The sequence below is a fragment of the Pseudomassariella vexata genome (genome assembly GCF_002105095.1).
Source record: "Pseudomassariella vexata strain CBS 129021 chromosome Unknown BCR38scaffold_6, whole genome shotgun sequence".
NCBI lineage: Eukaryota > Fungi > Ascomycota > Sordariomycetes > Amphisphaeriales > Pseudomassariaceae > Pseudomassariella > Pseudomassariella vexata.
Genome location: NW_024467961.1, coordinates 2,442,606 through 2,469,018, shown reverse-complemented (window position 1 = coordinate 2,469,018; position 26,413 = coordinate 2,442,606). Strand labels below are relative to the sequence as shown.

The following is a 26,413-nucleotide window of genomic DNA, read 5'->3' as shown; positions in this document are numbered from 1 at the left end:
TCGGCTAACGAAAGACAAGCAGGAAACTTAGGTAGATGTAGACCAGACCATCCTATGTAAGATGCATTTATCGAGCGCCGTAGAAGCTACAGCTGTGACCTTGGGGAGATCGAAATCTAGATTTTCAGTGAATGATACACAATACGTGTGGGTAAAAAGTCATAACTGAAACATGTTCAAGATATGCTATGTCCATACTGCATACACTTCGTGGTTTCATACGATTTTTTCGTCTCGCGAAAATATTGCTTGGAGACTACTACACATGGACACGTGGATCTAACCCCACCTAGATTCTTACATGTGAGTTTTCTCTGAGTATGCAAGACCTTATGTCATGCCTGTATGTCTTCATACTCATTTATATTTATAAACTACTCTACCATTTGAACTATTTCGTGCTAATACTAGGTCCGGATTCTCGACTACAACTGGTCCACCCAGACTAAGTATCGAGATGCTCTCTCCGATGATATCAAGCTTCACACAATCAATACGGCACATAAATACAGGTACAATGTTAGCCATTGATGACTTGGCTTTCGTCATGCTGGCCCAGTCTCTTTGACGTACACGCGCACTCGACACCGGACATGGCATATCTCATGATTTGGTCCGGAAGACATCCCAAGCATGCATATAAATGGCAGGCATATGCCTCGCGGAAATGCATGGGAAATGGACACATGACTCGCAGCATCTAGAAAGGAACGAGTAAACAATTATATATCATTATTAGTTATATATCACTGAAGTTCCATCTATTGACAATGCGAATGACGCAGATCCATGAGTGGAAAGTTCCTGGCCGTATTTCCCCAGTCTTTCAGATCCGACAAGCGCATTTACTGTTCCGTCTTGTACGATGATTCCAATCGGCCTGTGGTTTATGATTATAACCGAGCGGATGTCGGCGGGGACGGTAGAGTATGCGGGCTCCCGTCCGGAGGACATCGGACGGTCCACCGAACCCGGACCGGGCCGGGCCCCAGCAGCCAAAGTTATGGGACCAGGACGTGGGATCGTGGGGGTTAAACTCAAAAATTCCCACGATGTCAAAACGTGGCGGTTCTTCCTCGACTCTCGGTTACAGATTTTGTTTACCATGCACTTGAAAGATTTGATTGCATAAAAACTCTCGACAAAACCTGTGCGGCTGGGCCGCTCGGAGTCTAAAGCCACAACACCAATGGCACGCTACTACATGGGACTTGTATGCGATACGTGCTTTAACAGTTGGTGAAAAAAGGGGCTGGGGTAAGCCAAGCTCTCCGCCCCGATTTTGTGGATCTCTACCATATCCGGAAGGTTCTTACATGACATGGTGGTTTTGTCTGTGGGGTTGGCACACTACCAGACAAAACATTGAAAACAAAATACATAGCCAAGTAAGTACTTGAAACCAAAACTTTCCATGATGGTGACTCTCACCGGTTATATACGTCGCCGTTTCTGCCTATGTTAGATAGCCTCCGGTCACCTCGGCGTTCTTGTCTGTGTCTCCATCAGTGGTGAGCCCATCATCATCACACATGCCACCAGCTGGTATTATTGAACTCTCTGAAGCGCATGTCTCGTGGAGAATTTGACAACATTTTAAGATGATAACATAAATTGGTGAAGATGAGTGGAAAAGAACAATAACATGCTTCTTCTTGTGTCGCTAGTTGTAGCTGACCGGTTAATCAGGTGTGGTGAGATGTGCATCAGTTTTTCTTTGTATAACCTGCGCTCTTGCCTACCTTGTCCTATCATTTTTATCGACTTGCAGATCGCATGTTGCAGCCAGTGCAGCCAGGATGCATGTGGCTTTAAGTTCTCCAGCACATTTGTGCTTTTTTGAGTCCTGAATAGAGAAATCTTCGGGACAAATCAGCACCCACCCCACTTATTCCAGTGGTCAGGTGCCAAAAGACCGGGCTCCCATGCCGTCCACGTAGGTAATAGGCGGCATCTTAGCTGACTTGGCTGACAATGGTTGGGATGGTTCTTCCAGAACAAATCTGACGCCCTGTTGACGATGATCATTAGTTTGGCATGAAGATGCGAGATTGTCGCAGCCAGCGTGCAACACAGACTATTTCAAGCTACTGCAACACGGAATATTTTTGGTCTCATTTCTGGTTATGCATCTCATGCGTGTCAAGTTTAGCTGCCTTGGCTCCTGGTTTCATGAGGGAGGACACGGCTTCTTTGGCAGTCCCGTATCGAATTTCATTCCCCATTGTTTACGCAAACTCCGATGCAGATCTCGCGCTAGATGGATAGGCATGAGTCTGGCGTCGATTTCTTCATAATCGGCTTATAGTTGATACGGCGTATCCTGATGGTCAAACCAAGAACTGACAAATCCGGTTCTTGATAGTAATATAGTCGCCAGCTGTAAGCATTTTCAGAACCTGCCCCGGTCGCTTGCGTGTCAGCCGCCTGGAACCGACTGATGTTACAATGGACGGTTGGAAGTGGCCGACGACGCCCTTCAACATAACAGGCTTGCCTCGAAGGCCGCTCAACGAGGTTCGACAGCTACTTAGGTTTGAATTCTGTATTGCGAGGCTGCGGCAATTTCGAACCATCGCTACTGGTTACCAATAAATTGCCCTGTCTCGCAAATTTGAAGGAGGGATCTATTTAGCGTAATGCTTGTGCCTTGCCCTTTTAGATGTGCTCGACTAGTAGCGTCATGGTCCAGATGCCCGGTCTTGGCAAGCACATCTCCGTGCAAACTGGACCCCAGGCTCCTCCCCCAGACACCAAAAACTGGATGCGAGCCAATCATCTTCTCCGATGCCAGTCCCCATACTTCTCCGACATACGTAAGTACATCTAAACACCATTCCGTGCAGGCCGTACGGTTGATCCTTGTCTCAAGCTACTAGGTCTAATAGCAGGACCGTTCGGTCCTAGAGTTCCCCGAATTTGTCGGTGGGAGACGCAGTATCTGCCCTTGCATTTCCATCAATATTATCAATAGTAGAGCAGTTGTAAAGAATGCAACTGATAAATACCTTTGCTTTTCACAGGTGTCATGTACTTCAATGGACTTGCGCGATGCAGCAGCTGCAATGAACAGGGGGCCAGTCTGCCCCTCCTCGATTTGGCCCCACCCTTTGCAAGTCCGGCGCTGGCCGTCGCAAGTGGAATTGGGAACTCTTACCTAGGATGGGGCGCATCTTGTCCAGTGCCAAACCAGAATGCGCTCCACAAACTCGACGACGCATGACGAAGTGAGATGCGGCCCTTGAGAATGATGTTATCAACAGATGATTTGATCCGGCAGGCAGGTTCCGAGGGAGCCCCCGCATGATTCCAATACATGTTGTCCCGAGGGCAGATTCCACTATCGCAGAACCCCTTGAGGTTGCGGAATTCCACATTGCTGGGTTGATTGACATATTCCAGGGTTGAATCCCTTGTAACCCACCGCCTCCACCCTCCCGCATGCCTGATGTCCAAACCCTGGGCCTGGCCGTTCATGATCACGTCGACGAATCCCACTTGGGATCGGAATGCGAGGGCCGTCTGTGTCGATGCATTCACATCTGTAAAGGAGTCGACACTTGTCAAGCAGCCCGCATAACTCGCCTCCTCTACAGTTTCGACGCGATGCACCTAGGTCGTAAGTACGGGCTTGCGGGCTATATTATTATTAGTAGCTGGTAAAAGTGTGGCAGCAACGCAGCCAGACCTACCGCCGATCCTACGTCTATTGAGACCAAACGCCTGCGATATTAAAAAAGCAAGCCACAACGGCTTGTTCCCATGGGTCATTCTGGTCTTGATCCTTGGTTGTAAATCTGCACTATTCTCTGTCCAGAGGGTACATCGGGAGTACGACGCAGGCGGGAGGCAATTTTGGTCTTTCCTCGGGACTAGACAGCTTAGAAGACAGTTCTCATCTGGGCAGGCAAATTTCGATGCCCCCCCAGCCCATCGTTGTCAAGCGGCTCTCCCGATGTTCCTTTCTCTCATTGAAAACGGCACCCCGGAAATCTGCCAAGGTGGTGCCTGCCATAAGACCCAAGACGACCCCCACACTCCGTCTGCCCCGTCACTTGAATTCTATTCTCCTCCCACATCCCCAGATTTTGACTTTGGCTCATCGGCACAACATCACCCGTTCTTGTCAATACGCCGAGACCTGGTATAAACCATTTTCAGTCGTCAACTTTTCTATACTCTCAATTTCACAGCTGCCGCCCACCGCGCATGATCTTGTTCGGCTCAGCTTGACTGGCTGCTGCATCCAGGCAACGCCCGTTGCTGCCCTGGCAAAAAGTCCGTTCAGCCGGAGGGGATCTTCTGAAAAATAGGTGCGGATTATATGACTTCTCTTGCTTCGTGAACCCAGTCCTTTTCGCCCATCTGGTCAGTCGCCCATTACACAAATCTGGATACAACAAGTCAGGGCGTGGCATCGAGTCAAGTGCTCGTGCTGCTTTGTGCAAACCCCGTACGTATCTTTCATCTGGCGTGCTGTGCTGCTGAAGCCCAGCAAATGAGTCTTGACATGTTGACGAGCCGGTCACTTGAATAGCCCCCGGTCATCCTTTTCTTCCATCCTCCACGACCATTCCAGCCTTTTCCCTCTGCAGCCACTCAACAGCTTGAGCGATTCCCCAGGGTCGCCATGGACGCTTGGTCCACCAGCTTCCCGTCCCCAAGGTCTTGCACACCCCGCTCTCTGCTCGCTTGTTACCACGACTTCTAGTAGCCAGTTTGCCTCCTGTCATGCGCGTCCAAATGTAACCCAAGTCGTACTTGCCGTATTGCGCGAGCGGCATTATACAAAACCACCAGCTACCCTTCCTCGTCGCAACCCATTCTAATTCACTTTCTCACCAGTCGAATCTTGAAACTGTTACTGTCTGGGCAGCATTACATGTGACAGATATCTGCCAGCCAACAGCATTGCATTGCTATTTGTTCGCTCGCGACCCTCACCGGTAGACAGCCGGGCGCCAACTTTCCACACTCGCCGGTCATGTGGTAACCTCCCCCGGCTACTGGTCCTGGCGAGGTAGCCTTGGTCGCTCGGAAACCACTGTCACTAACGGTTTTAATCGGCTTTGAAGCTGCCCAGTGGCTAGGAAGCTAGCTGATTGCTCGTCGGGACGTCGGTTCACAGCCAACGTCTTCTGGGCTGGGCTGCCGTGTAACACTGAGTTCCCCGGATTGTGGAACGTAAACTGCGTGTCTCCCAGGGCTTGAAATTCGGTCTGGGGCTCTCGTCTCCCGCGGGTTCTTTGCGCCACCAAGATAATCAGCATCGCGCAGGTGTATCTACCAATCTTTTGATTCGTGCCACAACAGCATAAGCGCTCCTAGATCGCAAGTCGCAACTCCAGGACCGGGTCGTCATACTTGATGGAACATGACCTCCATTCTCCCAGCACCGTCCAGCGACTTCAAACCAGTATTGTCGGTTGCGCGACACAAAACCATTATGAATCAGGTGCAAGAGCCGTCTTCGCCGCAGACCATCAAGCAAGAGCCTGATATCGAGCGAGGGCGACCTCGAAGCCGCTCACGCGAGAAGGACTCGAGAATGTCGAGCGACGATCATGACAGAGATGCGGACGGAGATGTTGACGTAAAGAATGACAACTCGTCCAACTCAGATGGCGGTCCCACGAGGAAACGAAGGAGGAGCCGCAAAGGCCTGGACAAGAAGTTTGAGGTATGCTGCCCGCTAATAAAATCCTGATGCAGCTCAGCAAATTGACTTTTACCTCCAGTGCCCGAATGAAGGTTGCGGTAAAAGCTACTCAAGGGCCGAACATCTGTAAGAACGTCAATTTCCAAGCGGGGCCAACCACTCCGTCCTTGAGGATTACAGTTGAGTACTGAGATATTTGAAGATACCGGCATCAACTGAACCACAACCCCAAGAATATATACAAATGCCACCTCTGTAACCGCACGTTCGTCCGACAGGATCTTTGCAATCGCCATAAAGATCGCCATACAGCCAAGGGTTCGACCCTCAGCCGCAAAGATTCCATAAGCAGCCATACCATGAGCAATGTTGACAGCCCACGGGCGTCGTATTCGGGAACTGCGCCGCCGGGCTCAACTTCACCAGAGGCCAACCGGTCAGGCGCAGGATATAGTAAATACCATAATAACCATTTGCAGTACCAATCTCCCAAAGATGTCAACGGCAGCCCCTACACTCCCATCACAGCGACACCCCCGGCAGGCTTCCCGCATTCTGCACCACCGAATGGCATAGAGGGCTATATGCATCAGGAGACACGGTATCCCAACGGCTCTGGTCCTCGGCATTCCCAGCAGTCGCCGTCTAGACCACCGCACCCAACGGCTCAGACAAATGTGGCGCCTTACGGAGTCCTGTCGCCTGTATCGACTCAGCACGGCAGCTATCATAGTCAGCCGACCAACACGCCTCAGTCCACGACAACGCTGCCATATGTTTCCCAACAGAACTTCCCACCATTCACGCTACCGCCCTCTGAGTTTGCTATTACCTCTCCCGCTAACTCGGCTGGCGTCTCAAGGGAATCCGGCCAACAACAAACCTACGCTCCCGCTGCCTCTGGCGAGTATAATGATCAGCCGCAGCCACAAGCTTCTGGTGAAATGATGCTTCTAGATCAGATGGGGGCTCAGACCACCATACCAGTTTTTGGTAGTGATGGTGTCCTCAATAAGTCCCCGTATATATCGATCCCAGAGGACTTTGTCGCCTTCCTGTTCAATACTACGGACCCGAACAGCTCACCTACCATGGGCCACATGATGCCACAGGGTCAATACTCCCAGTATGAATACGTACATCTTTTCCCACATGACTGAATCCAACGCTAACGTGGTACCAGCTATGGTGATTATCAGTCTCAGTACAGCATGCCGTACTATGGCACGGACGGTGTAGCTCTTGGGTACTTCCCACCATCAAATCAGCCACAAAAGGTCATGTCAGTCACGAACCTGCTTGACCAGCACCTTCCCGAGTCTCTCCTTTCCGAGGAGAAAAGCCAGGAAATTTTTGACTTTATCAAAGAGCGGTTTCACGAAAATGATCATGCTCCGGTCAAGCGCCAGAGGGACAACATCCTTGAAGGTGATAGGAGCGATGAGAACCATCTCTTGAGTCGCAAGATGATGCAGGCTTATATCGGCTCTTACTGGCTTCATTTCAGCGATCAAGTACCAATCTTGCACAAGCCGACATTCTCCCCCGACAAAACACCCAATCTGCAACTAATCGCCCTGATGGCCATCGGTGCATCCTGCCACGATCGGTCCCACGGCCAGAAGGTAACAAGAGCTGGCGCAAACCTCTCCGATTTTCTGGCGTGGCATCTCAGATGGGAGATCTTTATGGACTTCAATTTTCGGCCACCTGCCAAGCTGTGGATCTTCCAAACGTTGCTGCTGCTCGAGGTCTATGAGAAGATGTACTCGACCAGGGAGCTGCACGAACGTGCTCACATCCATCATGCGACAACCATCACGCTAATGCGCAGAGGCCGGTCATTGATCGGCAAATCGGCTCTGGATTCGCCGCCGAATCCACGGGACGACAAGCAGGGTATGAATGGATCGCGACACTCGTCGACGTCGGGTCTTGCGCATACCCCGGACGAGTGGTGGAACCACTGGATCACCAATGAGACCACTAGGCGTGCAGCATTCGCGGCCTTCCTCATCGACTCGACACATGCCACAATGTTTGGTCATTCAACGGTCATGGTAGCCCACGAAATGCGACTTCCCCTACCGTGCGATGAGCAACTCTGGAAAGCCTCGAGCGGCGCTGAGGTCGGTCGGATTGAGGCCAATCTAATGTCTAATGGAATCAAGCCCGTCTCATTCCTCGAGGGGCTGAAGCGGACACTTGCAGGACAGGAAGTGCAAACCAACTCATTTGGACGACAAATACTGATGGCCGGCTTATTGAGCGTCAGTTGGCATATGAACCAACGAGATCTACAAGTGAGCTCATTGGGCGGTGGTATGTCGCAGGCCTTGGGTGGTCGCGACAAATGGCGTTCAACCCTGACTAGGGCCTTCGATTCATGGAAGACAGATTTTGACAAGTCTTTGCAACGCGCCGAACCCATGACGGACCCGTATAGCTACGAAAAACGTATAGAGGACTCTGTCGTTTTCGAGAGCCGGAATGTGCTGCACCATTTGGCGCACATGGCCATGCATGTGGATATTGTCGATTGCCAAATCTTCGCTCGTGCCAAGCGCCTCCTGGGTCGTGCCATTGGTACGCAAGATCTCAATAGTGCGCAGAGGAGAATGAAGGACAATTGGGCACCATCTGCGAAGGCCCGGGATGCGACATTCTATGCGCTCAAATTCCTATCCTCGGTACTGTTGACCGAGGAGACGGGATCGCCTGGTTCGGATGGCTACAGCCAAACGGGGGTCCCGTATTCGGCAAGAGATGACGTTTTACTAAATCGCCCGTGGGTTCTTTACTTTGCCGCTCTGGTTGTTTGGTGCTACGGCTTCGCTCTGGAGGGACCATCCGGTGCTCAAGTACCGATACCCACAAGCGACCACGAGAAGATTGACCAGATGAGGGAATATCTTCAGAAACTTGGGTCAGTGCCGTCGCCCGGAGACCTGAAGCTTGTTAAGGGAGTCAACAACAACAGTGCAATGCTCATGGTGCTAAAGGACTCGTTTGAGTCCACTCGTTGGGAACTCCTACATGAAGGTGCAGCTTTGTTAACCAACTGCATCCAGCTCAACAGTGGCGCTACAGTGGTGTGATATCCGTCACACTCACAGTTACCAGGTTAGATCCCCGTCAAATACGAAATCCGGGGTGAACAGATGGATGAATTATGAAAAAGGGCGGGGGTAACGATACTAAAAGTTTCCTGTGGGCAAGAAATTATACCGATCAGCAGCTATATTTACCATGTAACTGCATCCTTATCTCGCTATATCCCCACGAGGCTGCCATCCAGATTCCAGAAGCGTCTCTTTTATGCATGTATGGTTTTACTTACAAAATTTTCGGCTTGACGAGGAGAGGGGTACAAGGCAGGCAGGCAAGGATTGTAGTATTTAGGGACCATAGGGGGCAACCCAGGATTGGTCCCCACACGCATCTTTGTAGTACCAATACAGGCCCTTGTGATTGGAATCCGACAACAATACTCTCCTATCTGTATATTGAGTCTATTTGTGAGCCGTGAACAGTCCACCCCCCTTGCTTCTATAGTTCCGTATAAGAGTATCTATCTCATTGACTGCAATCGCACCATGCACCACGCCACAGCACCCGACTAGTAGGAATTAATCTTAACACCGATAGACGGCCCCCTATCGAAGGAATTCGGCCCTAAGCGGGCGATGTGGATATCTCGATTTCAGTTAAGCATTTCGATCAGCCACGATTTAAGCCAGTAATGCCGCGGGTTTCAAGAGAAAGCCCACGTACTCAAAGACGCAGGTTGGCGATTGGTTTCGGAATTTAATACGATTTAACACCGGCCGCGTCCGCTGACGACGTTTGGAGGTAGTAACGACCCCGCTTCTGACAGTTCTTCGAGGATACCGAGGCCGGGATTAACAGAACCTGGGGATTGCATTCGATGCTTCTCTTCGAGACCTACGATATATTTCGTACGTTGTGGGATCAAAATACAGACTGGCAGGTTCATGTTGTCTGCCGTGATTACATACTTAGGTATCTTGAGGTATCTTGGGTACTAAGTGGTGCTAAGCTGGGCCTGTGATAGTGAATGTAAATCCCAATGCTGGATTGATTTAAACCTTCGCAATTGAAGCTCTCCGGGACCTGGGACCTGGAGTGCTTCGTCAACCCCGGTCTCATTAACCCCTACCTCCCGAGGTCCTCGCAGGCCAAGTCAGTTTCCCCAAATCTTATCCTCAGCGACTTCCTCCATGGGAACGCAAGTCCATGCCATATCTCGCATCAATACATCCACAACTGTAGGTTCGTGATGGTTCTGATAACTGGACTTCCGCCGGAGATCATCCATAACATCCTCACATTCGTTGACCCGGCCGACTTGGTGTGGATTCCTCGGGTCTGCACGAGCTTTCACTACAGTGTTGCCCAAAACAAGTCCCTCTTTAAGCATGTCTATCTGGGATATTTTGACACCCCAGAGAATCATGACATTGACTTCGAGCACATCCTCAAAGACTGGGTGCGACTGCAGGTCGTGTGTCGCAGGAAAGGTGTTGAGAACAAGGTATACTATGGGCTTTTGCTCAGGTGCCTGCCTGCATTGGCCGCTGACATTGCATCGCATTTCTAGAAACATGAGCTGTCTTTCGTCTACGACACGGTGACCGAACTGCTAAAGCATGCAACCCCTAACGGTCCGAGGGCCAGCGCATATGCTACACATCCACTATCGCGTAATGCGACACTGCTTGCCCAGCTTTTCAGTGACTACGAGAACCAGCATGCATTCTTGGGACGGTCATTCCTTTACGAACGGGCTCGCGCTGAGCTCCCTGTCAGCGAGAGTTTCTCTTCGCCGCCCAAGGATGAACACCAGAAGAGTGCGAAGCTGCACTGTCTTTATGGTGTCCCCTTGCTGTACGCCCAACGTGGCTCACACGAAACCCGTTCGGGTAAGATGTCGCCCTTTGCATGTTCCAGAGTGTACGATATCAGACAATACAACGAGAGGACGAAGTGGGGCCCGTTCATGGACGACGACACGGACAGGGTCGACTGGGAAAGGGTGGAAGCCATCATGTTAGTACTTGGTGCCAACCTAAAGCGTCTTGGACTATCGGAGTCCCCAATTTGTAAAAGCTTCTTGGACACACCTTTTGCCGGCGTCTGGCCACAGAGTTATACTGCACACCCTATCAACCGGGAGGAGTCAGACCCGTTGGATCTACAGGACCCCTATGGCGTCACAGGTACCTGGCTTAGAGTCGTCTGCTTCCTTGACTACTGCGACTTCTTCGCCTTCAACTTCGGGCCTGGCCAACGCTTGCCGCCTAACGTCCCGCGCCAGGCCATTGATGTTGACGAGGTCACGCGCTTGATTCTGATGAAGATACACGTCGTCAAGATTGAGCCGGCGGGGCCTGAAAACGGCCAGGCTCTGCCTGTGGTGCACTTCAAAGGCGTGTCCAAGTCACTCGACGACAGCTGGGATGAGAACGCAAACTCAGATCTCAGAGGTACGATTGCTGTCCAATACCCGGTTGCGAGATGCTGCCGTAATCAGGACTTACTAACGTATGTGCAGGCACTGTGCGCTTGACCCGTGACGGCGAGGTTAGGTGGACAAGCTTTTCTGTCTTCAGTGGCGAGGAAAGATGGCGGAGTGAAAGTGTGCAAGTAGGGGGCGTAAAAAGTGCTAAGGGAGTACTGGGGAACTGGTTCGACACGTGAGTTTTACTGACCATGCTGAATTGAAACGATATTCGCTCCGCGGAGGATGTCATTAACCTGCAATCGTAGAGACTTTGATCCCCAAGGACCTGTTGGGCCGACGGCCTTCTGGAAGATCTCGGAGCTCGCAGACAAAGATAATCACTTTACTGAAGAGAGTAGAGATCTCATTCATAACGTTTTGCCTATTACGGAGTACGTGTAGGAAGAGGACGCTCATGATGACGACAACAACGACGATGACGATGATTATGAGCAAGAAGGCGACGAAATTCATATTGACTTGCTTATGAGTATAGACTAGAGTCTTTCAAGTTCCCTTCCTAGTCTACTTCTCAAGAGCAAGAACAACCCACACGAGACTGTTTCGGGAGTTTTTGCTTCCAAGCCATGACTCTTAGGTCGGAAGTCGGTCTACAGTACCTCCAAAGGAATACTCTGCTAATATCCGTTCCTGCAGCGGCGGCTTTGCATATGATTCGATCGGCAAACACGGATGGGTGATTTATTCGGGGAGCCAACATGTTATGTTTGACGACATTGACGTGCCACTTAAGGGGTCGAAAGCAGTGTCTACATCAAGTGAGTTGCTACTGCGAGGATTACCTGCTACATTTCATGTTTTTATTGGACCGTCAATATAGAAAATTGTCTCCTGTTTTGGATTTTGGGTTGTAGAGATAAAAGACGTACTTCTGAACTTTTACGTACCATTGCCAATTTGATTTAAGTATGAACTACAATCAGGATCCCGAGTCATAAACTATTTTGAAGTTGCTTCGAGGGCCTTCTAACTCCATATGAGAGGCTCTCATACTGATCACCACCCTGACAAGTCACGCCATTCCCCGCAGTCAAGACCCGTATATATTCACCCACATGTACCGCGGAGTAGACCCCCAGAGCTTAGCTTTAGACACTAAACTTGCCATGTCAAGTGCTCCAAGCCAGATGCCTCCAGGGCAAGTAAAGCTGAACCCGGTATTTCTCCAGAATTTTCCCCAACCGAGGCGCGAGTGTTGACCCTGCATGCCACATGCTGCACCTCACCTAGTTAACATGATTCCATCAATCGCAAGGCGGCGGGGCCAGACACTTGGACTCCAACAGCTGCCCAGAGACCGGGGTGCATTATGCAAAGAAACCGAGTGAGGCCGGCACTAACCTTCAATAAGGAGGCAGGCCGGTCTCTGCTGGCCGACCCCAGGCTCCTCCGTATGTTCGGCAATGATCCCATCTGATCGTCAGGCACGCATCCAAGTTGATGTACGCCTGGGTTACGATTCAAGTTCAAACCATAGGTTGCATCTGATAGCCTACCCGGCAGGCTCTGTGCCTTGCATAGGCGTCCAACCGTCCAAGATAGTCAGGTCAGAATCCGGAGTTCCTACATGGCACCTGACGAAATGACACTGGGGGTTGTCAAGGGGTGTAATGTGATCGGTGAGATGTTGCTAGTGCTTGAAGATCCGTCACACACCATAATGGGCTCCACGGCCACTTACACTGGCGCGTATTCGTGCCATATTGTAACACCCCACATCGGTACGTCGTCTTAGTTGCTGTTGTTATGGAAAGAATGATCTATCTGATTTCTGTATTTCGCAAAAGAACGAGCTTCCTGATGAGTGACTAGGCCAAACGCCACCAAGGGCAAGACCAACAACGCTGACGGGCAATTAGTGAAGAAAACTTGGCGACCAGGGAAGTCCACATGTACAACACCTGCCACGCGAGACAAAAAGGGCCGTTTTTATATCACTTTATCGAACTATCGTCGCGGGACAAGTGTGTGGTCTAGGATTCGAGGCCGAACTCTAGATGTGGCCTTCCATTATGCCCTCCGCTGTACTGTCTCTGTCGGATTGCGAATGAAACCCAAGAACTAGGCGAGAGTATTGCGATGGAAGACAAATGCCGAACGGAGGGGAGGCCACCTTGGAGGGGGCCCACGATTTCCTCTCAGCAGCGCCTGCTGTAGAAAGACTGAAAAGAGAGAGAGTCCCTCGGATTGGGTTGAAATTATAGATATATCACGACGATGTTCCTCACACAGACTGGAGCTCACATACCTCTATTCATGATTGTTTCGGTTTGACGGCATTCGTTCTATTCTCCACCATCTTCAAGGTCAGTCGGACTATCCTCCCCCCTATCATGAGACTACAAGATGTTAAACGAACACCCTGTATCTCTAGTCGGCACCTGCATGTACAAACACAATAGAAAACATGTTCCCCTATCCACTCTCCATCTCGCTGGCCCTCCTGGGTCTGCCCCTGACCCGGGCCGCCATCCCCTCCATCTCGGGCTTCACGCTCACGTGGGGCGAGGATTTCATCGGCACGGCGGGCAGCCTGCCCAATACAGGCAACTGGATTATCGACACGGGTACTAGCTACCCGGGAGGCGCCTCAGACTGGGGCACGGGCGAGATCCAGACGTACACAAGCAGCCCTAACAACCTGCGCCTCGACGGCGACGGAAACCTGGTCATCACGGCCATCAAGGACAGCGCCGGGTGGACCTCGGCCCGCATTGAGACGCAGAGGTCGGACTTCATGGCTGCTGCGGGCGGCAAGATGCGCATCCAGGCGAGCTTGAACTTGCCTTCCGTTTCCAACCCGATAGGGTATTGGCCCGCGTTTTGGACGTTGGGGGCTGCTTATCGGGGGAATTACCTGTAAGCTCTAACACGACTTCCTGTGCTTCCTTTCTTTCTCCCTTCCTCTTAGAGGCTGGTAGTATACAGGTCACTACTTTTTCTCTATAGGCAGCATACCTAACGAGTACCCACAACAGGAACTGGCCCGAAATCGGCGAATTCGACATCATGGAAAACGTCAACGGCCTCAACCGCATCTGGGCCACGCTACACTGTGGCGTCAACCCGGGCGGCCCATGTGACGAGACCAACGGGCTTGGCGGCAACCTGGCCACGGGTTGTCCTGGCTCCAACTGCCAGGGCAATTTCCACACGTACACGCTCGAGGTCGACCGCTCGCAAGAGCTAGAGCATCTCGCCTGGTTCGTCGACGGCGTCCTGTTCTGGCAGGTCATCGAGACGGACGTGCCCTTGGACGTCTGGGAGCAGACCGTGCATAACCCGCATTTCATCCTTTTGAACTTGGCTATGGGTGGCGCTTTCCCTGATGCGATTCAAGGGTCCACGACGCCGGTTGAGGCGACGAGTTCCGGGGGTATGTATCAGATCGCTTATGTGGCGGTTTACAACGCATGATGATCCTGATGGTGTTAGGACTCACGGTCTGCTTCCTAATTCTTTTCCTTATGAATCTTATGGTCGTTTCTTTCTTTTCTTTTTACTTTTATTATTTGCTCATGTGCGGCGTCCTTTGAATTTGTATATAGCAGCACTCTGGCTTTGGGAATAGTGTTAGTCGGATGCGGTAACGTCTGTTGTACATATTGCTCCACATACCCAAGTGTTTATACATTCATATCAGAAGTTATTTAGGTTCATTAGGTACTGCATTTGCGGGCACTAGTATTCGAACGCTATTAAAGCCCTGATAGGCTATGCACTGATCTAGTAGTTATAATCTTATTGATACTGTGGAATTGGTGGCCTGAGGTCATGGTGAGGTACACCTGAGATACCTGAGATACTTCAGTGCCCTTGCACGGCTTGGAACCCCAGCTGTACTTCCCATTCTTCACCTTCTTATGTAGCCGAAATGCCAGTACCAGTGCGATCCACAGATACTGTATTTCTTGTTAATATTTAGAAGCTCGTCTTGCCCGAACACACTATAAAACGCGGGGGAGACTCTACAGTAGACTGCGTTATATATTTATAGGATTAGTAATAGCTTTCATAGAATAGTACTCTCAAATGAGTGTTATAACAAGACACGAAACACGGTTGAGTTGAAATATGGTGTACTTATGGAGTCAGTGATCTGGATTGGCCTGCTCCAGAAACTCTGGTTTTTTTTCAGGATGATCTACCTGCTTAAGTGTCTAAATAGGTAGACACAACTTGTCTTCAGTCCGCCGCCAGATTCCCTGCTCGACTTAATCTAGCTGGACAAGTCCTGAGTAGACAAATGCAGATTTGAAATTTGGAAATTGACAGCTATATCAAAGCCTTTTGGTGTCTACAGACATGATTGGAGCATGTTCACTACTAACACTTATACTACCCCTGCGGGAGACCGTGCTTTCGCAAATGGGCGGCATCGGTGGACCTCGGCACAATGATGAGATAGATACCCGACTGTATCCATATCGCACCACAACAGCTTTCGACTTCAACACTGACAACCAACGGACGCACCAACCGTTCCCCCACAAGCGATCAGGAACTGACGTGACCGTTCCATGACACCGGAACTCAACACCTCAATGGTGAATCGCGATCGATGGAGTTCGTTACAGCCCTCCGGGGTACGTTCGACGACCAAAAGCCGTCCCTGTTCGAGCTCCTGTCCGAGCAGCAGCTGAACTCGCTCCTCCCGCCAACGCTGCGTTATCTCCTCACCGTCGCGACCCAACGCTACCCACGCTACCTTCTGCGGGCCCTTAACTCGTTCGACGAACTCTACGCGCTTCTCATGCTGATAGTGGAGCGGCACTACCTCCTCACCCGCGGCGGCAGCTTCACCGAGCATTTCTACGGCCTCAAGCGCGAGAAGAGCCTCCACGCCGAAGTACCCCGCGCCGCCTTCGCCGCCGCTCCCCTTGTCCGCGAGACTCTGAAGCTTAGCCGCGGCGATGTTTGGCGCAACTTGGCTGTCATGGTTGGCGTCCCCTACCTCAAGCGCAAGCTCGACGAAAGCCATGAGATCGAGGCCCCGAGGGCGCTGCTAGGAGCGAACTACACGCGTATGCCGGCCAATCCGACGGCAAAACAGAGGATCCTGCATTACTACAAGTCGTTCATCCGGAACGTGTACCCCTCGGTGCACGCGGGGTACTGCTTCGCACTGTTGGCGTTTAACTTGGCGTATCTGTTCGATAATTCCAAGTACCACAACCCGCTTATGTGGCTCATCGGCACCCGGGTGCGGCGCATGAACGGGGCTGATTACCGCGCTCTTGAGGAGTTGGGAAACCCAAAAATGGGGCACCCGCCCGTGCCGTCGACATTCTTCTCGCCGCGGACGCTGGGGCCGAGGATCCTGGGGAGCTTGTCGGTGTTGTTGCCCACGAGCATTTTTGCGCTCAAGTTCCTCGAGTGGTGGTACGCGTCGGATTTTGCGAAGCAGTTGAGTCGAAAGGCCGCCGAGGACTTGGAGCTGCCGCCGCCTCTCACAAGTGGGTTGTCGGGCTTGACGGAGAAGAAGAGGACAGTGGAAAGCGAGGGAAAGGGCAGTGATAAAGAGGAGGGGGGGAAGGGGAGATCAAGGAAGGGGATATTGAGAACGCTCCCATTGCCACCCCTTCGCTACTACCGATATACACTGTCCCTGCACTCAAGAACTCGGAGCTATGTCCCATTTGCGAGGACGAGATTACGACAGCAACAGCGTGTCAGACTGGCTTGGTGTACTGTTATACTTGTATACACAGGTGGGTCGAAGGGATGCATCCCCGCCAGGAGGCCTTCATGGTTGAGAGGACGGGGAAGTGGGAGAGTGGGCAGGGAAGGTGCGCTGTTACTGGACGGCGGGTCTTGGGCGGCACCGAAGGGCTGAGAAGGATCATGGTTTGAAGAGAACATCACTGCAGAGCGGATCTGGGTTTGTATGATCATAAGCGGGCACTGCATTGTTTACGGAGTTTTGGAGTTGCCGGGCCGATAAAAAGGTTGTCTGTATTTGTGTGGTATTCTAGTACATACTATCCACCGAGCACTTGCTCTTCTGTGCTAATCTTGTCATGTGCCTATCCTTCCGACATCCAGACGTTCAAGGATAAGTACTACTTGCCATTTGTGGGGGTGTCAGTCGGCGCAGGGACACCGGGCCCTGGAGCCAGAGCGGGTGCACTCGTCGTGGTTGTAGGGGCAGTCGAAACTCGGACATCTTATTTGCTAACCTACTCAAGTTGTTTACCATACTGGCAATTTGTCTGCCATATTTGAATCGTTCGTAGGGTACGTATACAGGGGTGAATGCTGGGTACAATTTAGGTCTAAGTCTTGGTGCTCGCCATTAAGAGGTCTGAAATGTTACCTCCCCTTGGTTTCAGTGTTCGTCATTGCGAAGGGCTTGGGGCAAAGTCACAATGGGACTTGGTTCCTCTTCCAGCGGCCTGATGGACTACTTCTTATCGCTGTGCACTCATTGTGTTAGACCAGTAGTAGGTTTCAGATGGTAACTTGGGACATCTATTCCTCATGATTATCCCTCGCAAAAGATGACACGAGGTAGCGAATAGGTTGTCTTCTCCACCAGTGGTTACGTGCTTCGCTGTGACTCTTTTAGCAAATATGCGCATATTGGTGTGAATACACATTTCTTGAGGCAAGGAATGATCTCTTGACTAAGTCATGTGAACCGTGTATCTTTGCTGCAAACGTTTTACTCGTGGTTTGGCACACATGTGGAAGCCATCGGCAGACAGGGCATGGAAGTGGCAGTGGCAGTCTACTGGCTATTTCTCTTCACATTTGTCCTGGCGTTTCGTCACAAGATAGCAAGGAATGTAGAAGGCATGCAACTATTCAACCATACCAAGGGACTTTTTATCTAGAGACATCAGGACGGGATAGCTACTGCCTTCCTCCTATCGTCCTCAATGTAGGGTCCTCTCTTCCATGCGTTCCACAGCCACTAACCAGTCACTCCTGTACACCTTTAGTCCGCCTTGATGCTGAACGACGAGGTTAGATAATAGTCAGCATATCTGCTCACGGTCTGGGTCCATTATGACTATAGCATGAACAGTGCATTTAGGAACCCAAAAGTCTGGCTGTAAAACTGGTATTACCATAGCATGATGCTTTATCTGAATGCTGCTTTTATACTCCACATGTGACGAAGGTCCCCTTGATGGACCTGAACCTGGCCGTAACCTCTATGTTCGTATCGTCGTCAACTTCCGCGAATCATGCTGGCAATACTTAGTGTTCCTTCCCCACAACTCCCAGTTTTGGCTCCCTAACCTTAAGTACAATGCAAATGAGACGCTCAAACCGTTCCGGGAATGTTCTCGTCACTCTCGCTGACGCTCTCGTCACCACTGACTTCAGCATTCTCCCGCTCTCTCTTCTCCATCAATGCCTGTAGTTGGGCATCATCAGATTCCGTGACAGCCTTGGGCTCCATTTTGACGATCAAGTTCCCGCCGGCTGCTTGGATGTGCTTGCGGATGTCCACGATGGCCTGCTCCAGTCTCGCGATACCGGTATGCTTCTCCAGGCACGTGTTGGTCAGGACGTAGAGGGGAGGGGAGACCAACTTGACCTTGACCTGGTTTTCCTCGGTGTTACGTGCCTCGGCGGTTCGCAGGGCGGCCTTGACAGCGTCGATTCCCTCGTACTCGAAGCAGGTGACCTCGACATCGGCTCGCACCTTGGTCGGCTGGGGTGTCAGACGCTTGCTGATGTACGACTTGAGCTCTTCGGCAACAGCTTCACTGGGGAATGTGATATCACCCCATACGTCAGGGTTGCTATAAATATCTCATCAGTTCATGATTCTAGACAGCATTGTCTACAGGGTGGTGAAACCAACGTGATGGAGAGCTTGAACGCGTCAATGGAGTGGCCGTATTTCTTGTTCAGCGGCCAGGCTATGCTCTCGTATAGGGTCTCAATGGGCACCAGAGTCTTCTCGGCGACGTGGCGCATGATGGAGTGCACCATCTTGCCCTTGTTATACCGCTCCTCGCACTTGACAATATCCTCCGGAGACACTCGACGTTTTGACAAGTCGATGTAGCCCTTCTCTTTGTCAACTCGAAGCACTACGACTACTTCATTGCGGCCAACTCGGATGAGTTTCTGGATCGATCGGATACGTCTTCGGGACAGTTCGCTAAGCAGGATCATGCCATCGATGTTATCGTATTCAAGCAGCTTGACGTATGCACCCATATCGGCGATCTGTCATTGCCAGCTGGTCAGTATTTGTGTATCCTGCAACGTGATTGCCTACGGGCGCCAGTCGGTTGCTCCGGGCGCCGATTCAGGAGGACAAACCTGCTTGACGTTGACCATGACAAAGCTATCGATCTCGGGGAATTTCTCCTCGTAAAACCGGCAGTTCGTTAACGACATCTTGGCGGCTGGATTCTCGGAGCAATCTAGATTGATTCTTGGGTGGAAAGAATGCTGCTGGGAATGCGCTCAGAGCCGGGCGCGAGTTGTACGGTGGCGTGAATGTGGTTGCGAAATTTCCCAGATTGACTCACGGAACAATCAACCTCAGGAATGAACCTTTACGAACGGTCCTTGATTTTTGGTGGTGGGGTGAGTGACAGGTGCGGCAATGGCGGGGTTTCGTGCTTGGGAAGTTGCACTTCACCTGAAATCAGCTGTCCAGACAAGCCAAAATGCTACTTTGAGTATTTAATAATAACTATTACAAAGCTTTACGCCTTTAAGCACAGCACAACAAAGCATTGCGGTTACAGTTACCGAAATCTATGTACATCCTAAATACTTTGTCATTCTTGCTGGTATTGACTTTTCTTGCGTGTCCATTGAAGACCGCGGGATTCCATTTTGTGATTTCTCCAAGTTGATATCAAAACTTTGGTGGGCCGGCCATCGGAACAACAAGCGACCGTTCACCGATAAAAAAAGCTCTGATTCGAGTTTCCATCATACTGTGAGTCTCTGAACCTCGGTGACTCTCTCCCTCAACCAAAAGACGGTCGAAGGCTGGATCCTTCTTTAAAAATGCATGTGGCGGCGTACGCCCCTCTGGAACCATGTTTCCAGTCTGCACCAGTCTTTCCTCCACATGTTTAAGCTCTTATTAACGGCAGTTTGATTAGGGTGCCCAAGCACACAATCTTACGAGCATACACATCATGAAGCTCGGGCTCAGCATTGCTGGCCTCGACAAGACGTAAAAACTTCCCGTCGCCAAACATGGACTCATCTGACGCATCTTCACTCACAATGTCGGTTTCTGGGAGCTCATCAACTATTGTCACCATGGCATCCGTTGCCTTGGACACAGTTACCGCTCGCCCAGATGTCGCCTTTGCAGCTAATGGCTCTTCTTCCTGGCTTGGGCTGGTTGGGAAATTGATTCTGTTTTTGCTTCATATTATCTCCACTATACTCTACTGGAGCTTGAAACTTACCACCATCTCTGCACCGACCTTGCTGTTCAACCTCTTCTCGACGAGCTTGACAGTCACGATGAATGCCACAACGCTGTAAGTAGCATCGTCTCAACACCGCTGGTTTACCCCATGCTGATGCCTGTCAGGATGTTGATCATGGCCCTGATGTTTTCTGGTGTTACTTGGGTTGTGCGATATCGTTATCTGAACATGTACTCTCGCCTACCCCCAGAACCCCAGCGGAAAGAGCCCGAGTTGGACTTGCCCCCAGACTCCCATGAGGAAGGCAGCAAGGCGGGCTTGACGAACTACTTGGACGAGTTTCTCAGCGCCATCAAAATCTTCGGGTACTTGGAGCGACCAGTATTCCACGAGTTGACCCGAAGCATGCAGACCAGGAAACTCATTGCCGGCGAGACTCTGAACCTCGAGGACGAAAAGGGTTTCTGCCTCGTTGTAGATGGGCTCGTCGAGATTTTCGTCAAATCGTCCCAGGCAGCACGCCAAACCATGTCCATGGAGTCTTCGTCCACGGAGGACGACGAAAGCTCCAGTTCAGGTCAGCAGCGGTACCAATTGCTGACAGAGGTGCGGAATGGGGCGCCGATGTCGTCTCTCTTCTCCATCATGTCCCTGTTTACTGAGGATGTCAAACTGTGTCTGCCTGCCGACAGCGGGGCAAGTCCAGGTCCGGCGAATGGAGCGTTGAATCATGATCAGTACCCGACGAGTGCTGGTTCACCACCAAGCCGTCACATTTCAGGCTCTTTCGCAAAGGTGCCGCGATTCGAGGAGCCAAATGGGAAACCCACAACGCTAGTGGAGGAACCTGAGGATATGTCGCCTGTTTCGCCTCATGGAAACTCCTTCCACCAGATCCCGCCCATCTCTCTAGACGAGTCGTCTATGCCGCGTCTTCCTCGTCGGCCAGCTCCCAAACGAGTTTCCACCAACTCTGCCCATCCCGACGTTATCGCAAGAGCCACCGTGGATACGACTATTGCAGTTATTCCCGCCAGTGCCTTCCGCCGTCTGATCAAGATCTACCCGAAAGCAACCGCTCATATAGTCCATGTCATTATATCGCGGTTTCAGCGTGTGACACTTGCTACAGCGTACAACTACTTGGGTCTCACCAATGATGTCTTGCAGACAGAGAAAAACATGCTCAAGTTCACGTCATGCCCGCTGCCGAACCTCTTACGGGGTGATGCGCTCGAGCGTCTGAAAGAAAAGTTCCGAAAGGAAAGGCAGCGGGCTGGTGACGAAGACATGGGCAAGGGCATCGCTCTGCACAACGCATCTGCTACAGCTCGCCGGCGTAGGTCCAGTGCGGGTCTGCGGAAAGAGGCCGCTATGCAGGCTATGACGAAAAAGAAGCCGACCTCCGTTGTTGCCTCGACCCTTGCGCCACCACGAGAACGTTCCTCAATTCATACCTCTGGTCCTGGGGACCTACTGGCTAACATCCAGTCCGCGCGTGCGGACGGCCCACGGGGCTTAATTGAGATCGCTTTGACGCAACCGTGGCAATCGGGAGATTCACTTTCGAATCCCGATGCCAGTCCTCTCGCCCAGCGTACGTTTGATCCTTTTCCGACTCAGAAACGAGCTCGCATTTCCGTTGACCCACGAGAGTCCGTGGACGAAGACAACCTGTTTCGGGTTTCGATTTTGGAATGCGTTTTCACTGCATTGGGGATGAGCTCCGGTGGCTCATCACATGGGCCAGAATCGACAGAAGGATCTCCACGGCTTGTTTCATATGATCAGCGTCGGCAGAAGGCCGTCTTCTCTAGCAATGCCTTTGGATTCATGGAATCCGTTGATGGCTCAGCTGACTGGGATGCCGAGTCGATGACTTCAGGTGGCATATCCATGGCTGGGACGCCCAATGCTCACGTGCTGGCTGCGGACATGAAGCATGAAGTAGAGATCGTCTACTTTCCCAAAGGCTCGGTTTTGGTAGAACAAGGGGAGCGTAGCCCTGGTATCTACTACGTCATAGATGGGTTTCTCGATATCTGTGTCCCGTCTGATGACAACACCAGCGACATTCTCAGCTCTTCGGGCAAGTCCTACCATTCCGCCATGGAGAAGGCCGAGTCGCAAGTCTCTAGCCGGCGTTCTACAATGCCTGTGCCTCATATGGACAGCACTAATACGATCCCTGGCGCTTTTGATTCAACCAAGAAATCCAAGCTGGGCCATCGCCGCGTTGGTCTTGTTAAGCCCGGCGGTCTAGCTGGATATATTGGCACGATATCCTCGTACAGGTCTTTTCTTGACGTGGTTGCCAAGACGGACGTGTATGTGGGCTTCATTCCTCGCGCAACCTTGGAGAGAATCGTCGAAAGATATCCAATCATCATGCTCACCATGGCCAAGAGACTGACCAACCTACTCCCGAGGTTGATTCTGCACATTGACTTTGCCCTCGAGTGGGTTCAGGTCAACGCCGGGCAGGTTCTTTTCCACAAAGAGGACGAGAGTGAAGCTATATACCTCGTTCTCAATGGACGCTTGCGCCTTATCGAAGACAAAAGGGAAGGTGGGATGAACGTGCGAGCCGAGTTTGGTCAAGGTGACAGTGTTGGTGAGTTGGAGGTTTTGACTGAATCTGCTCGTAGTGGGACCTTACATGCTATTCGAGACACGGAATTAGTCAAGTTCCCTCGGACTCTATTCAACAGTCTAGCACAAGAGCACCCCAATATCACGATCAAGATTTCCAAGATCATCGCATCTCGTATGAGGTTCATGATCGACGATCCTTCCAAAGGCATCGGCAAGGAGGCCAGCACGGGTACTTCGATAAACAAAATCTCGTCCACGCTGAACTTGAGGACTGTGGCTATACTTCCAGTTACATCGGGTGTTCCAGTTGTGGAATTTGGAACCCGTTTGATGAATGCGCTCACGCAGATTGGCACACCAAACGGGGCGACCTCCCTGAACCAATCCGCCATCCTCAATCATCTCGGCAAGCATGCATTCAACAAGATGGGCAAGCTCAAGTTGTCTCACTACCTTGCCGACCTGGAAGAGAAATATGGGCTGGTGGTCTATGTTGCGGGTAAGATTTTCTCAAGCTTCACCTGTCTGTCCCTTACAACTACGTGATGAGAAAACACATTTTCCAGAGCTCTGTCAATGAAGGCAAAATAACTCTAATTTTTTCCTGATCTTTACTCCCTCAATTACTTCGTCCGACTGCAATCAGATTTCACAACGCTAATGCGACGAGGCAGACACCAACGTGAACTCCCCATGGACGCAGACATGCATTACTCAAGCTGATTGCATCCTTCTTGTCGGCCTTGCTGAAGGCTCTCCAGAAATTGGAGAATACGAAAGGTTCATGCTGGGCCAGAAGTCGACGGCTCGAAAAATTCTCGTCTTGCTTCATGCTGACCGTTACTCGCATCCTGGCCTCACGAGAGCTTGGCTGAAGAATCGGTCGTGGATCAACGGTGGTCATTTGCACATGCAAATGGCTTTCAGAACCAATGCCGTACCCGTCCACGCGCCTTCTTCCAAACTTGGAGCGACATTAAAAGAACGGGTGCAGATATTGCAAGCTGAGATTCAGAAATATACCACCAAAAGACTACGTCACCGGCCATACTACTCGCCAGATGCCCCGCATAAGGGCGACTTCCACCGACTCGCCAGGCGGCTCTGTGGCCGGTCCATTGGTCTAGTCCTCGGTGGAGGTGGTGCGCGAGGCATCACACAAGTCGGCATCATCACAGCCATGGAGGAGGCGGGCATACCAATTGACATCGTCGGAGGCACCTCGATCGGCTCGTTCATCGGCGCGCTGTATGCCCGCCACGCAGACGTCGTGCCCATGTTTGGTCTCGCAAAGAAGTTCTCCGGTAGGATGGCAAGCATGTGGCGCTTCGCACTGGACCTCACCTATCCGTCTGCCTCGTACACCACTGGACACGAGTTTAACCGAGGTATCTTCAAAACTTTTGGCAATCACCAGATCGAGGACTTCTGGTTGGAATACTACTGCAACACGACAAATATCAGCAAGAGTAGACACGAGATTCACACTAGCGGATATGCCTGGCGATACATCCGCGCCTCAATGACTTTGGCTGGTCTCCTGCCGCCTTTGTGCGATGAAGGCAGCATGTTAGTCGACGGTGGCTACGTCGACAACTTGACGGTGTCCCACATGAAGTCCATCGGGGCTGATGTTATCTTTGCAATAGATGTTGGTGCTTTGGATGATACGACGCCCCAAACCTATGGTGACTCGCTCTCAGGCATGTGGGCCTTCTTCAACAGGTGGAATCCCTTATCCTCGCACCCAAACCCACCCACTCTGGCGGAGATCCAAGGTCGGCTGGCATATGTATCGAGTGTTGATGCTTTGGAGAGGGCCAAGGCCATGCCAGGCTGCATTTACATGCGGCCACCAATTGACGACTACGGAACGTTGGACTTTGGCAAATTCGATGAGCTTTACCAACTGGGGCACCAGTATGGTAAAGATTTCATTGCCCGCCTTCGGGAGGAAGGAGCGCTCCCTGTTGCTACTGAAACTGAAGCCAAGAAGGCACTGAGGAGGACTATGGCGCCTCGCAGAGCCAGCATATAGTAGTTACATAGCCTCGAGGGCTTGGTGCCTCGGCGACTATAGAGCGTTCTGCATCCTAGCTCTGGCAGAATTTGATGACATAAACTATGTTACCCAAAGCCTACCCCCACGAACTCTGGGATAGGGCAATATGGATGGTTTATTGCCGACCTATGCCTCCATGCGGCAGGTTTGACTTCACTCAGATTTGGAATGCATCAATGTTGGAGATAGATATGTGGCATTTATACTTCTTCAATGGGGAAACTTGACCAACCGAGTATAACCAGGGATATGTAGCACGTCGATGGGGTATAACTAACTTGTAGCTGACGTATCTCCCAATCGCATACAAGATGTAGGCTGCGTCACCACTACGCCCGCGCTCCTCGAGACCGGCCACCCAGTGATGGACGTGTGGTTCCTGACTCCAGTACGAATATGAGGTTACCTAATCTCTTCAGCTCGGTGCAAGCTCTATTACAACAGAACTGGCTGGCTGGCTGAAAAGTCTCAACTCGAGGTGACAGATCTTTGAATAAAGATAAAAAAATTTTGCCTGTTTTTATAGGCTCTCGCAAGGATGAACTACGGCAAGTGACGGGTATGTTGCACGATATTAGGTATAGAAATTGCGGCTTTTGATCTATACTGTCTCTAGTAGAGGGGCTACCTGAAAGCGAGATACAGTGCAGTGGGCAGGGATATGAAACTTGGCATTGGTTCGTGACGGACCAGGCTGTTAGTATAGCAAAATATACTATCTCCATTTACCTCTCTTCGCATTTTTTCACCTTTTCTCTTTTCAGGGGTTAAGGATATGTGACTGCAAAACAACAATCCTCAGATGTCACCCCCATCGTCCTCAGCCAAGCGCTCGTCGACGTCATCAACTGCGCCATCCCCGCCTGGGCCTCAAGCCTCAGCACCACCACGTCGCCCATCTCGTCATCGCCATTGCCAAGGTCTATCCCTTGGGCCACACGGGCTTGAGAGAAGGTTCCCATCCCATTCGTGTCGGATGTCATCACAGCGAATACTCTGGCGCTGACGGTGACTTGGGTCATAAACTCGAGCACGGCGAATATTAAAAGGTCGCCGAGACTTGCGTAACATGACTTCATTGTCTCTGCTTCTGCGCTGAGATTGAAAAAGGGGGTTTCGGGTTTTTCCTTCGGTTGTACATATTGTGTTCGCTACCAGATAAATTAATGTATACATACAAGCGTCGC

The 26,413-nt window shown here is 51.2% G+C and overlaps 9 protein-coding genes across 9 annotated transcripts; 7 read left to right on the top strand and 2 right to left on the bottom strand.

Annotated features, from left to right (window-relative positions):
- Window positions 1-2,683: 2,683 nt before the first annotated feature.
- BCR38DRAFT_409167 (uncharacterized protein) lies at window positions 2,684-3,223 on the top strand (the record flags this gene model as incomplete). Its single annotated transcript, XM_040858347.1, has 2 exons — window positions 2,684-2,816; window positions 3,024-3,223. The coding sequence occupies 2 exons, from the start codon at window positions 2,684-2,686 to the stop codon at window positions 3,221-3,223; spliced, it is 333 nt and encodes a 110-aa protein (XP_040716627.1).
- Window positions 3,224-5,040: 1,817 nt separating this feature from the next.
- BCR38DRAFT_198097 (fungal-specific transcription factor domain-containing protein) lies at window positions 5,041-9,181 on the top strand. The gene is made up of 4 exons (XM_040854076.1): window positions 5,041-5,680; window positions 5,739-5,785; window positions 5,862-6,785; window positions 6,843-9,181. The coding sequence occupies exons 1-4, from the start codon at window positions 5,375-5,377 to the stop codon at window positions 8,755-8,757; spliced, it is 3,192 nt and encodes a 1,063-aa protein (XP_040716626.1). The 5' UTR covers window positions 5,041-5,374; the 3' UTR covers window positions 8,758-9,181.
- A 625-nt stretch (window positions 9,182-9,806) lies between these two features.
- On the top strand, window positions 9,807-11,472 carry BCR38DRAFT_432883 (uncharacterized protein). Its single transcript, XM_040860213.1, has 3 exons — window positions 9,807-10,214; window positions 10,281-11,166; window positions 11,235-11,472. Exons 1-3 carry the CDS (start codon window positions 9,960-9,962, stop codon window positions 11,378-11,380), a joined length of 1,287 nt encoding a protein of 428 aa, XP_040716625.1. The 5' UTR covers window positions 9,807-9,959; the 3' UTR covers window positions 11,381-11,472.
- A 1,119-nt stretch (window positions 11,473-12,591) lies between these two features.
- BCR38DRAFT_198034 (uncharacterized protein) lies at window positions 12,592-13,406 on the top strand. The gene is made up of 2 exons (XM_040854074.1): window positions 12,592-12,925; window positions 13,064-13,406. The coding sequence occupies exons 1-2, from the start codon at window positions 12,772-12,774 to the stop codon at window positions 13,267-13,269; spliced, it is 360 nt and encodes a 119-aa protein (XP_040716624.1). The 5' UTR covers window positions 12,592-12,771; the 3' UTR covers window positions 13,270-13,406.
- BCR38DRAFT_198043 (family 16 glycosyl hydrolase) lies at window positions 13,168-14,865 on the top strand. The gene is made up of 3 exons (XM_040854075.1): window positions 13,168-13,510; window positions 13,579-14,063; window positions 14,183-14,865. Exons 2-3 carry the CDS (start codon window positions 13,612-13,614, stop codon window positions 14,619-14,621), a joined length of 891 nt encoding a protein of 296 aa, XP_040716623.1. The 5' UTR covers window positions 13,168-13,510; window positions 13,579-13,611; the 3' UTR covers window positions 14,622-14,865.
- A 757-nt stretch (window positions 14,866-15,622) lies between these two features.
- On the top strand, window positions 15,623-17,285 carry BCR38DRAFT_432877 (Pex12 amino terminal region-domain-containing protein). Its single transcript, XM_040860212.1, has 2 exons — window positions 15,623-16,695; window positions 16,746-17,285. Exons 1-2 carry the CDS (start codon window positions 15,766-15,768, stop codon window positions 17,055-17,057), a joined length of 1,242 nt encoding a protein of 413 aa, XP_040716622.1. The 5' UTR covers window positions 15,623-15,765; the 3' UTR covers window positions 17,058-17,285.
- Window positions 17,286-18,327: 1,042 nt separating this feature from the next.
- On the bottom strand, window positions 18,328-19,553 carry BCR38DRAFT_197991 (eukaryotic translation initiation factor 2 alpha subunit-domain-containing protein). Its single transcript, XM_040854073.1, has 2 exons — window positions 19,024-19,553; window positions 18,328-18,961 (listed from the first exon to the last, which is right to left on the bottom strand). The coding sequence occupies exons 1-2, from the start codon at window positions 19,383-19,385 to the stop codon at window positions 18,478-18,480; spliced, it is 846 nt and encodes a 281-aa protein (XP_040716621.1). The 5' UTR covers window positions 19,386-19,553; the 3' UTR covers window positions 18,328-18,477.
- Window positions 19,554-20,453: 900 nt separating this feature from the next.
- BCR38DRAFT_342442 (lysophospholipase NTE1) lies at window positions 20,454-25,202 on the top strand (the record flags this gene model as incomplete). Its single annotated transcript, XM_040855950.1, has 3 exons — window positions 20,454-20,680; window positions 20,734-23,663; window positions 23,839-25,202. The coding sequence occupies 3 exons, from the start codon at window positions 20,454-20,456 to the stop codon at window positions 25,200-25,202; spliced, it is 4,521 nt and encodes a 1,506-aa protein (XP_040716620.1).
- A 790-nt stretch (window positions 25,203-25,992) lies between these two features.
- On the bottom strand, window positions 25,993-26,345 carry BCR38DRAFT_432874 (uncharacterized protein; the record flags this gene model as incomplete). Its single annotated transcript, XM_040860211.1, has 1 exon — window positions 25,993-26,345. The coding sequence occupies exon 1, from the start codon at window positions 26,303-26,305 to the stop codon at window positions 25,994-25,996; it is 312 nt and encodes a 103-aa protein (XP_040716619.1). The 5' UTR covers window positions 26,306-26,345.
- Window positions 26,346-26,413: the final 68 nt, after the last annotated feature.

What these genes read in the sequence shown, in the direction of transcription:
- BCR38DRAFT_198097 (XM_040854076.1), top strand. Translation starts at nt 5,375, where the DNA reads ATGACCTCCATTCTCCCAGCACCGTCCAGCGACTTCAAACCAGTATTG. An exon ending in GCCTGGACAAGAAGTTTGAG is followed by an intron (nt 5,681 to 5,738) that starts GTATGCTGCCCG and finishes TTTTACCTCCAG; the next exon opens with TGCCCGAATGAAGGTTGCGG. An exon ending in CCACAGGGTCAATACTCCCA is followed by an intron (nt 6,786 to 6,842) that starts GTATGAATACGT and finishes ACGTGGTACCAG; the next exon opens with CTATGGTGATTATCAGTCTC.
- BCR38DRAFT_432883 (XM_040860213.1), top strand. Translation starts at nt 9,960, where the DNA reads ATGGTTCTGATAACTGGACTTCCGCCGGAGATCATCCATAACATCCTC. An exon ending in GGAAAGGTGTTGAGAACAAG is followed by an intron (nt 10,215 to 10,280) that starts GTATACTATGGG and finishes TCGCATTTCTAG; the next exon opens with AAACATGAGCTGTCTTTCGT. An exon ending in CGCAAACTCAGATCTCAGAG is followed by an intron (nt 11,167 to 11,234) that starts GTACGATTGCTG and finishes ACGTATGTGCAG; the next exon opens with GCACTGTGCGCTTGACCCGT.
- BCR38DRAFT_198034 (XM_040854074.1), top strand. Translation starts at nt 12,772, where the DNA reads ATGGCACCTGACGAAATGACACTGGGGGTTGTCAAGGGGTGTAATGTG. An exon ending in TATTGTAACACCCCACATCG is followed by an intron (nt 12,926 to 13,063) that starts GTACGTCGTCTT and finishes ACGGGCAATTAG; the next exon opens with TGAAGAAAACTTGGCGACCA.
- BCR38DRAFT_198043 (XM_040854075.1), top strand. Translation starts at nt 13,612, where the DNA reads ATGTTCCCCTATCCACTCTCCATCTCGCTGGCCCTCCTGGGTCTGCCC. An exon ending in GCTTATCGGGGGAATTACCT is followed by an intron (nt 14,064 to 14,182) that starts GTAAGCTCTAAC and finishes TACCCACAACAG; the next exon opens with GAACTGGCCCGAAATCGGCG.
- BCR38DRAFT_432877 (XM_040860212.1), top strand. Translation starts at nt 15,766, where the DNA reads ATGGAGTTCGTTACAGCCCTCCGGGGTACGTTCGACGACCAAAAGCCG. An exon ending in TGACGGAGAAGAAGAGGACA is followed by an intron (nt 16,696 to 16,745) that starts GTGGAAAGCGAG and finishes GGGGAAGGGGAG; the next exon opens with ATCAAGGAAGGGGATATTGA.
- BCR38DRAFT_197991 (XM_040854073.1), bottom strand. Translation starts at nt 19,385, where the DNA reads ATGGGTGCATACGTCAAGCTGCTTGAATACGATAACATCGATGGCATG. An exon ending in GCGTTCAAGCTCTCCATCAC is followed by an intron (nt 18,962 to 19,023) that starts GTTGGTTTCACC and finishes AGATATTTATAG; the next exon opens with CAACCCTGACGTATGGGGTG.